An 11,171-nucleotide genomic window follows, 5' to 3' on the forward strand; every position below is an offset into this window, starting at 1 on the left:
CTCTCTCTCTCTCACACACACACACACACACACACACACACACACACACATACACAGATACAATAATATCACAAGAGGGGAGTTTCAGCCAAAGAAAATAACTGAATACAAAGGCCCTGAGGTAGCAACATGTTTGTGTATGTGCGGAATAGAAACATCAGAATGTCAATAAGGGACCCAAGGATCTGTAGCCAAGTTAAGAAAGGAAGGAAAGCCAAGATCCTTAAATATCTACATACACACTAAATGCAAAGACAAATAGCCAGGGCTTTACACATGAAGCTTAGTGTCCTGAGCTCATTCTGCTTGGATGTTAAAGGTGGGCTGTGGTTGAGCGGGAGGGCCAAGCAGGAGCCTAAGTTACCCAAGTGAGATAATGCTGGACAGGAAGTAAACCAGAGACTGCTATTTGTTTTAAAATGCTTTCGCAGATTCCAAAATATCCAGTTCTCCCAGTTGTCTTACTTCTGCCCACACTCCAGGACTGTCCTGCCATGAGCAGTGAAGCCATGCAATATTTACAAGTTTTTTCAGTTACCTTAAATTTCCACATCAACACTGTGCTCTTTATAGTGGTATCACATACACTTTGTGAAGAGAACTTCATTATAAATATTAAATGACTTTAATTTTACTTTAGTGAAGCTGAAGGAGACAGAACTACTGAGTGACAAGACAAGAGCTGACCTGGCACTAAACCTTCCCTGATGGCACCTGTTAGTTGGTCACACTGGTGCCTTCTGTTCTCCCTGATGGCACCTGTTAGTTGGTCACACTGGTGCCTCCTCTCTCTCCCCAGTTGGCCAGATGTAGCTTCCTTCCAAGGGTCCTCCTCTCTAGTTTCAGCCTCTCTGTTCAGTGTTTCTACTGTGGGCACACCTCACCCCAGCCTCCCTTCTAGCCAGCCACTTCCTTCCCTCCTGATCCTATCTGCAAATGCTATAATATTCTTCCAGGCAATCCCTCGTTCACAGCTGAATTTTATATTCCCCAAATGCGACTCCTTTTACCAAGTGTCCTCATCTCTTTGGTTCCATTTATATTTCTCGTAATGCCATCCTCGAAACCTCAGTTTCTCATGGAGCTTTACTTTCTCCTTCAATGGTATTATTAACTGTGTAGTCCCAATGACTCTGTGCTTCCTGGCTTATTAATCTCATAACCCAGTGTCATGATACAGCACCTAGTATAAACCACATCAACTCTCATGGGTGGGGAAATCACATACAGCTGGTCTCTCTGTTGTACTCTTGCTTTCTTTTGACTTTTCTTCCATATAACAGTGGTTTAAAATCTCTTTAAAACAGGCCAAAAGCATTTACACACTTAAAACAGCATCAACGCTCTCTATGATCCAGCACAAATCTTCAAAGCTCTCCTGTCTATTCAGTCCCTTTCATTCTTAGCTAGATCCCACTCCTTCCAGCAGAGGATTGTACCCATCACTAGAATTTCTCTAAAGTAACCAACCTCTAGATGGACGTGACTAACCTACCTTTCTCTTTCATAAACTAAATGCAACTTACTTCAGTTTACCTTTGTTTTGTCTTGGTAGTTCTCTGTGTAACCCTGGCTGGCCTGAACTCATTCTGTAGACCAGACTGGCCTCAAACTCAAGAGATCCACTTGCCTCTGCTTCCCAAGTGCTGAGATTAAAGTCTCTGGCCAAGGAAGAGACTTTACTAGCACGCTTAAGGTCCCAGGTTTGAGTCCTTTGTATGACCAGGGGAAAAGAAGAAACCCAAGAACTCTCGACCTTAGCAAACCCCAGCTGGCTTTAACATTATTTAATATAAAGTAAAACTGCCCAAACAAGACTTATCTATATTCTAATCATAATTCAGCCTTCTGTAGTTCAGAAAGGAAGGGGTGTGATGCCAGACCTGCTAAATATGTGATAGCTGGTGGTTTACATAAAATTCAGAGGTCAGGGTGACTTTCTAACTGGTGAAGGACACTCAGTGGGTGTAAGTCTCTCCTGGCTTTTTTCACCACTGATTTTTTAATCTCATCATTTGCCACATATAATGCTTAAATATGGGTTACACACTAACTGATCACCTTTATACCCTCAAAAGGGAGCAAGCCAGAGTCTTGTTTACTGCTGAATAAATGCCTAAAATGATTTGAGGAAGAACTGAAGATATGCAGCCAGAACATTTTATAGAAGGGCAAGTCTAGAAAATGTGACTTCTATAAAAATTAAGAATAGATGACAGTTAAAGTCAGTAGTAGAAATTAATAAAAACATATATGTATATACTATATTATCGTATTAGCGGCCAGCATTAAAAAATTTGTTTGGCTTCTGGGGTTTGTGTATGTGTGTGTGTGTGTGTGTGTGTGTGCGTGTGGTTTGGGAGCAGGGAAGAACAGAAGAGTGTGTATGTATGTGTGTGTGTGTGTGTGTGTGTGTGTGGTTTGGGAGCAGGGAAGAACAGAAGAGTGTGTGTGTGTGTGTGTGTGTGTGTGTGTGTGTGTAGTGTGGAAGCAGGGGAGAGCTAAAGTCAGAGGATTACCTCAAGTGCTCGCCTTTCCCCTCTTTGGGACAAGGTATACACCCTACTAAGTGGGTTGTGAACTTCAAGGGATCCTTAGGCCTTTACCTCCCATCCTTTTGCAGGAAAGCAGGGATTTCAGGCACGTTTAATAATACTCCCTGCTTTTACACAGGCTCTGGGACTCCGAACTCAGGTTTACTCACTGAGCCATCTCCCCAAAACGGTGTTTTAAAATTTAATAAAATACATTTCTACTTGCCTGCTGCTGAAATCTAATCATATTCATCAGCTGCTGAGCTCCAGGGGGTAACTTGGACCCCATGGACTCTACTATAGTTTGGATATTGTCAAGGTCTATCCGTGATCCCAGCGTAGCAGAGCGTGGTGAAGGATCTGCAGACCGTGGTCTCAAGTGCACCACAACTTTACTGATGAGCACACACTGCTTTCCCCCGAAGGACAACAGCTGTCATGAAACAAAACATTCCAAGAAATGACAGTGGTATTACAAACAACTACCACTTAGAAGACTTCTTAAGATTATCAAAACAAGACAGGGCATTCAGGAGTCTATGAATTACCTTCAGATGCATTTAAAGTTTTCTTTATAGTAGTCAAAGTTAGAAAATAAACTCTAATGTATCATGAGGCAAACACCAACTATTTAAATAAATCATTTCCAAGCCATAAGACATACAAAAAGAATAAGTAAGTTTTGTTTACTTGGTTTAAGGAATTAAAAGTAAACTATACTCAGCTGGGACCATAGCTCAGAGGTAGAGCACTTGACTAGCATGCTTAAGGTCCCAGGTTTGAGTCCTCTGTATGACCAGGGGAAAAAAAGAAACCCAAGAACTCTCGACCTTAGCATACCCCAGCTGGCTTTAACATTATTTAATATAAAGTAAAACTGCCCATACAAGACATCTATATTCTAATCATAACTCAGCCTTCTGTAGTTCAGAAAGGATGGGGTGTGACGCCAGACCTGCTTAATATGTGATAGCTGGTGGTTTACATAAAATTCAGAGGTCAGGGTAACTTTCTAACTGGTGAAGGACACTCAGTGGGTGTAAGTCTCTCCTGGCTTTTTTCACCACTGATTTCCACTTTTACTTTCGTGTCTTCCCATTACTTTGTGACTCCCACATGCTGGTCAGTGCTTGCCTCTGAGCCATGCTCCCATCACTCTGGCAGTTTAGGCTATGTATGTTTCTCAACCAAAAGACATTTCACACGTGGTATAAAGGGAACGGCTTTATATCACACACACATAAGTTTAAATTTCTGCCATTTTGTAACCTGTGCAATCCAAGGCAAATACTAACACTGAACCAGAGGACGGTAGGATGACTTTGAATAGAGGTTTGTGAGCCAAAATAGACACTATGTTATCACTAAATAATGCTCTGAATTCTCTATTGTGAACATTTACACAAGCTTTCATATATGCCAGAGGAGCTCCAGAATTGAAAGCTCTCTTCAGACTAACACAACTTCCAAAGAACAGTTACAAAAATTATTTACTTTGAAAGGCACATAGACTCCACTCACAAAGACCCAGGTCAAAAAAATTCAGGCTCTATAAACTCAAGAGTAGTCCCAAAAAAGTATGTAACAGTCCTCAACAGTTAAGGACACACTCACTAAGCTTGCACTCTACCTCGTTATTTCCTCCCTTCTTTTATCTACGTGTTTTCACTTTTAGTTCTCAGTGGGTAGCTCTGGCTGGTCTGGAATTCACTACATTGAGCAGGCCTCAAACATACAACGCTTTTGAGTGCTGGGATTATAGGTGTGTGTGTGTCACCATACTGGGTCTTACTGTCTCCTTTATATTTTATAATTCCGGGACCCCTTCTAATCATCGACTACAGTATCTTTTTCTTTGTTTTTTGAAACAGGGTCTCTATGTAGCCCTACTTGTTTTAGAACTCACTACGGGGGGCTGGTGAGATGGCTCAGCGGGGAAGAGCACCGACTGCTCTTCGGAAGGTCATGAGTTCAAATCCCAGCAACCACATGGTGGCTCACAACCACCCATAATGAGATCTGATGCCCTCTTCTGGTGCGTCTGAAGACAGCTACAGTGTACTTACATATAACAAATAAATAAATATTTAAAAAAAAAAAAAAAAACTCACTACGTAGATCAGGCTAGCTTTGAACTCATAGAGATCCACCTGCCTCTGCCTTTGCCTCCTGAGTATTGGAATTAAGAGTCTGTGCTACCGTGACCAGAGAATATAGTATATAGTTTATATTATAGATAATCAGTAAATCTGATTATCATCTGTCTTATTCCACTAAAATAGATGAAAGATGAAGGCTGGCACTTCAATTTTCAGATATTCCTAAATGCCTAGTGCAGTATCTGTTATCAACAGGTACTAAAATATATGCTACATGAATTAAATTACTTTATTTTAATGCTATTAATTTATTCCACTTAAACAGATGTTGGCATAACCAGCTTTGTGAACTAAGCTCTTCAATGAAAATTATTTATTTTTCTCTTATTTTAAAACTAAGTCTTACTGTCTTCTGTGATAACAAACACATGATTCTAGATATAAAAAAGACCCAAGAATTTGGTTTTTAAGGTCCATTAATTTTCTTCATGAATTAGGTCAAACAGTTAAGGAAGCTGGCTTTGGCCAAAGCACTACTTGGTAACAGAACTGGATTAGTATTTAGAACGTCACTCGAGTATTCCAACTCAGAACCTATTCCTAAACTCCGACATCATCACTATTAGCTATTTTAAGAATATTATTCTGGCTGAAGACAACAGTCCAGACTCCTTAGAATTTCTGGCTCTCTTGTCTGACCTTTTCTTCCATTCTCTAGACATGGCCAGTTTTGAGTTTGCCTTTTGTGGTACTATAGTTTTATAGAAAGACTTTGAAAATGTTCTTAGCTGAGCTTCACAAGGCTTCAAAATACATATGCTACTATATGTTAGCAAAACATTTTCTATAACTAATATAAATTACCACACTTTAAAGAGAATTTCAATGTTTAAAGGATTGGTAATTTTTTAGGAAAATAATACCCCTTTACAAGCTAATGAAGCATTTCTGGACTAAACCTAGGGACCATGTTGGACTAAGTGTACTGCCAAACCAAGAGAAAATGAGTGTGTATAGAACAAAAGCAATTTGATCAACTCTAAATCTTAAATTTAGTGATGACTTACCTTTATTTTACAGGCATGTGTGGGAGACTCCAATTTTAGGTATTTCTTGTACAATAAGATCTTTTCATGTTCACTAAAAAGAAAAGAATTAATTTTTAACAGCCACTGGCTGTAAGCATTAACATATACTTAAGAACAAATGACTCAGGGACATTCCTTTGTCTCTGGAATTCCCTTTTCCTGGTCAGGCACAGGGAGTAAGAGGCTCCTGACTGTGTTGCACTGCATGGAGGAGCAGTATCTACCATTCACCAGCGATGTGGGGAAACTAAGCAAGGAAGCACGTGGCGTGTACTTTGAAGCTCTGTAAACACCACTATTATTTCCAACATGTGTAGAACATAGAGTCTGCATTATATTAAGGATAGATCTGGGCAGAACCCTGTAAGAGACTGGAGGAAAAAAAAGCACAAATTGTCAATCTTGTAATAGGTTGATAAATAGGCTGACATAACCATCTTAGTTTGATATACCCATCATAAGAAGCTTTCTAAAAGGGAATAGACTCAGTTTCAGAATGTCTAGTGGTTGTAAAACAGATCCTGCTGAGCTACACGAGAGGAACAAGAATACTCACCTGGACTTCATTCTAATAAAGCTCTTCCACGAATTACCAGTGACCTGCCAATTCACTTCCAGTTAATTAGCCCTAACTTCCATATTTATAAGCTTGCTCATCAACCCTGTCGTTTGAAGGCTTAGTGGTCTAACCTACATAATTGGCATGTTTTTAACTTCTCTCCCCTAACAACTTCTGTCAGTGTTAGAAATTCCACAAACCATAAGAGCTGAGAATAAAAACACTGATTCATACGAACACTTTCACCTAAACAAGTCACAAACCTGTCATCCAGGACAGTGCAGACATTCTTGCCTCGACTAGTTCCACAATACTCCTCTCCTAAGTATACTTCCATGTTTCTTGCTGAACTCAGAACGCCAACCGAAAGGATTTCTTCACCCCCATTAGGGCCACACTTCAGGTAAATGAAGCAGGGGTTTTCATCTCGGGGGCTCAGGCTGCTTTTCAGACTCACCAGATCCTGGCTGAGAAGGAAATTGAAGAAAAAAAAAATCAGACAGATGTAGAACCATAACCCATTGATCCCTTCAAATTCACTTCTACTTGCCATGAAAACCAAGAACCTTCCCCAACACCCACAGACACACAGAATCGATAAGAAACAGAGGCTTGAGGCACCAGGGCATTCATTCCCTTCCACCTTTCCTAGACCTTGGACAGTCTATTCAAACATCTAATTCATTCGCAGTCCATTAAAAGCGTTTATTGAATGTAAGAATAACGATGTGTCTTTTTCTAAGACGCCGTGGTTCTTGTTCCCCCAAATAGAAGACTAGGGGAGTTCGTGGGTGGGGGCGAGGAGGATTGTAACAGGAGCCCATGGAGGAGGTCTTGAACACGAGTTTCCCGGCCTCTCCTGCCCAGCGCGCACCATTTGCCCCCAGCCTCGCCCCCTCCAGGAACCACCGCCCTCCTCCCATCCCCGCCGGCCCCGCGGCCTCTCTCGGCTCCCTCGCCCGTCTCGGCTCCCGTCCTCCTCCCGGCTCCTCAGCAGCGTGGCTGTCACCCGGCCCCGACCCGGCGCACCCGGGAGCTGGCGGCTCCAGCAGCTGCTCGAAGTCCAAGTCTTGGGCACGTGGTCCAGTCCGGGTAAGAAGAAGGCTTTGGGTCAGCGCCCCGCACGCCGCATCCCAGGACGAGGTCAGCGTCGGGCCGCGGTCCAGCCCCGCATCTTCGATCGCGGTCTCCATTCTGTCTCCTCCAGCCCAGGCGGCGTCGGAACTTCTCTTGCGGAGCTTGCGTTTCCTTCAGTACCCAGGGGAGGCGAAGGTTCAGCACAACTTCCGGTTCTTCCCACCACGCCCCCCCCCTTCAAATCCCGGGACCCAACCACCACACATGCGCATGCGTGTTATCTCACTTCCAGACGTTTGTTTAAAATCTTCGCGGGAAAAGATCCAGGACTTGGCTTGCGCGTCGAATTCCTCCGCTCCAGGAGCAGGTGCCTTGCGCATGCGCAGTACTCTGCGCGCAGAAAGGAAGAGGTTTAGTTCCACGTTGGCAAACCAGCGATGCTTTCGGCTGGTGGGAGGAGGGAGAGTGGGCGGTTTGGGGACCCCGAGGGTAGTACCAAAGCAGATAGGTGCGGTCTGCTTGGCTCAAGCAGCCTGTTAGACCAGCTCCCTATCTGAGGACCTCGGAAGAGGACCCCGGGGACACTTCCTGCGCCAATCTGTGGAGTAAAGGCCATGCGGGCTGCTTTTGAAGCAGTGCGACCACAGCTGATCGTGTTGTTTCACTCCTCAGGTCACCTCCGTGGGCTGTAGAGTGGAGCGCGGGGCTTAGCATTGCAGAATACTGCTGAGTGGCCGAAGGCACTAAACACTGAACGCACTAAGACCCGGGTTCTGAGCCTCGGGAACCGGATGGAGAGCATGCTTGCTCATCATAAATGGCAGAATTCTCAAGGTTTAAATTGTCTAGGGGGCTCAAAGCTGCGACTTTAGGTTTTTTACTCATAACTTTGACAAGAACTGGTAATGGGACTTGGTCCCTGCAGAAGGAGATTGTACCGTCAGGCTTTCTGTGGTGACAAGTGGGACTTGAAACTTCATACTCTTAGGAAAGAAAGCTAGGTATTGGCTGCCCCCAGTTATCTTCCTGAAGTGGGTTGTGTAGATAATTTAAACATCTATTGAGGTGAGGGAAGAAATTTGTTTATAGAAATGTGGGGTACCTGAATTTCAAAGTTGTGCTTGGGGTCTTATATATAAAATCTCTGGGGAAGTTTTGTTCACCCATAACCTAGTTTTGTTCCAGAACGTTTTGCTTTTATTTTCATTTTAGTCTATATGTGTACCCCTGCTTATGTGTTTATGTCATCTGACATGAAAATGATGATTGTATTCTATAGACAGTTACCAGAGTGTATGTATAATGAGTTCACCAAGTTTGAAAGAGAAATCAGAGACTCAGTGCCACACCACCTCCAGTAGGATTTGTGTGACAAGTTCCACAGACTGAGGCAGTTGACCTCAAAAGGGGGAGGCCTCTTGGAACCGGCTGTAGAACTCTTCACCGGAAAAAAATATTGTGCCGTAGTTCTCATGGCAATGTTTTGTTTTTCTCACATTCCTTTTCTTATGTACATGTTCCTGGTAGCCTAGGCCAAGGTCTTAAGAGAGAATAATGGGTAAGAAACCTTCCCTTGAGATGGGGTCACTCACATGACCTTATCCCCAGGGATACCAACACTATACTTTTTAAACTACTTACAAAATTATTATGATAGATAAAAACTTTCCCAACAATAAAATTTAATATGGCTACACGTGTGTCATTGGAGGTGGGTTTTGGTATATGGCAAAGAAAGCCTTAATTAGAAAAAATTAAAATAGTTTAAATTTATGCATTGAAGATTTATAAAGAAATGGGCATTAGATGTTAAATAATAATTGACCATATGGGGCTAGAGAGTTAGCTCAGTGGTTGAGAACGTTGACCATGAAGATTTATTAACCTCCTATTGGAAATATGCCACTAGCCTTGGACAATTGCCCCCACTGAATACATCCTTTTAGAATTGTTATATTTTGACTTATATTAACTATGATGTTACCTGTTCTGTTTGTGATTGTTTCACTGGATACAGTTTCTAAGAGATATTTTTGTGTTTTACTGTGCCAAATGATTTTTGTTGGCATTTGTGATTATTTTACTGGATACAGTTTTCAAGAGATATAATGTTTGGGTTTTAATGTATAAAATCCCCTGCTTGAGAGCTGCAAAATACACTCAGATTCAAACTGCCTCTGTGTTTGTTTCTGTTTGTCACCACTGAATCCTTACCCATCTGGCCTTAAGAACCCACATCCCAGGGACCCCCATACCCCACTGAGGTGGTCCGTGGCAACTCAGTATAAACAGATTCTAGAAACAGTAACCTTTAATTTTAAAAGACTCGATTTACATTTTTAAAAGAAATTCCACTCATTCTAAGTGGTCATCATTCTTGTTCTGTTTAGTACAGGTAGCCCCCTCAGAATGCACAACCAATTGAAAGTATTTATTCTAAGTACAGTGCCTGAGCATCCAGAACATGGGATTTTAAGAGACCTTAAAGTTAAGGCATCTCCCTTGGCTGCTGTATTGGAGCATCGCAGAGTAAACAGTTTTAACAGAAGCTAAGATAAGCTGTTAGCCGGCCACCAAGGAGCATTCTAGACAAATGGGCAACTTAAAAGAACAGTTAGCTGGAGGAGGTTCTGCACAAACAAGCAGTTTCAATAAAGGCTAAGATAAGTTATCTAGGACATCTGACCTTTGGTTCCTAGAATAGAGTTGAGTACTTTTCCATGGGATTCTCCAGCTCAAGATCACATTCTAGGTAAACCTAAAACCGGCAAGAGTGCAAGATGGAGGAACCTTTGCACTGTCTTGGCCTGGTACTCTGTATTTCCGGTTCCTCTGGTTAAGAATTAGGTGAATACATGTAGACAGTACAAATGGAAGTATACTCTAGAAACACTAACTTGCAGTTTTGTGGGCAAGATTAATAATACTGCATGAGTTTTTACATGCAGTTTTAAATAAAGCTGATGAATCAGAAAACTAAAGACTCCTGCCATTTCTCTGCCAAGATCAAGTGCCTATTCTCATCACTGCCATATCCTCTGCTCTGCCCTCTATCACTTCTAATGATTGATACCGATGAACCAACATGACCTTTATATCTTAGCATTTCAAAGCCTGGTGTACTCTGATCCTACCTTCCTTCCAGTCTCCTCTCCCTAGAACACTATTTCTTTTCAATAGATTTGGAGAAAAACAAACAAACAAACTATCACTCACATCCAAGCTTAAATCCGTGCTATAGAATGAAACTGATTCCTCTGCTACAATGTAGTTTTTGAAGTACTCTAATTTCCCTTGCAGTCCCAGGCTTAGCCAGTTTCCATTGTTGTTTTCCCTACCAGCTGCATACTTGCTGGAATAAAGAAGGAACCATTCTGCACTTGAGAAGAACAGTTCTACTGTGTGAATTAATAAGTTGGTAAGAGGTGATGGCTATATCACAAAAAGAAGTACAGCAAAGCAAAAATCATGAACATTAAGGTTCTTTTCAAAGCCTGTATGGCTATGGTTCAAAGCTGACCTCAGTCTCAACATGCAAGGACTTGCAAAGGATTGCTTCTTGCTTTTCCTTTTGAAATAATTAAGAATATTTGTTAGTTGCTGGAGGTAGTGGGGCATGTCTCTAGTCCCAGCACTTGGAAGGCAGGCAGATCTCTGATTTTGAATCCAGCCTGGTCTACATAGTGAGTTTTAGTACAGCCAGAGCTACATAGTGAAACTCTGTCTCAAGAAAGAAAAATAGGCCGGGCGGTGGTGGCGCACACCTATAATCCCAGCACTTGGGAGGCAGAGGCAGGCGGATTTCTGAGTTCGA

The 11,171-nt window shown here is 42.2% G+C and overlaps 1 protein-coding gene across 2 annotated transcripts in view; it reads right to left on the minus strand.

Moving 5' to 3' along the window:
- CUNH10orf88 (chromosome unknown C10orf88 homolog) overlaps positions 1-7,588 on the minus strand; it is a 19,828-nt gene extending 12,240 nt beyond the window's left edge. The window contains exons 1-4 of one of the 2 annotated variants that reach the window (XM_031388574.1): positions 7,310-7,588; positions 6,544-6,747; positions 5,701-5,773; positions 2,761-2,967 (exon numbers count right to left, since the gene is read on the minus strand). In XM_031388574.1, coding sequence (XP_031244434.1) covers positions 2,761-2,967; positions 5,701-5,773; positions 6,544-6,747; positions 7,310-7,473 — 648 coding nt within the window. In that variant the 5' untranslated portion in view covers positions 7,474-7,588. The remainder of the gene's footprint in view (positions 1-2,760; positions 2,968-5,700; positions 5,774-6,543; positions 6,748-7,309) is intronic. The other variant, XM_031388575.1, reaches the window with a different exon arrangement.
- Positions 7,589-11,171: the final 3,583 nt, after the last annotated feature.

This window comes from Mastomys coucha, unplaced genomic scaffold (genome assembly GCF_008632895.1).
Source record: "Mastomys coucha isolate ucsf_1 unplaced genomic scaffold, UCSF_Mcou_1 pScaffold21, whole genome shotgun sequence".
In the NCBI taxonomy this organism is placed as follows: domain Eukaryota; kingdom Metazoa; phylum Chordata; class Mammalia; order Rodentia; family Muridae; genus Mastomys; species Mastomys coucha.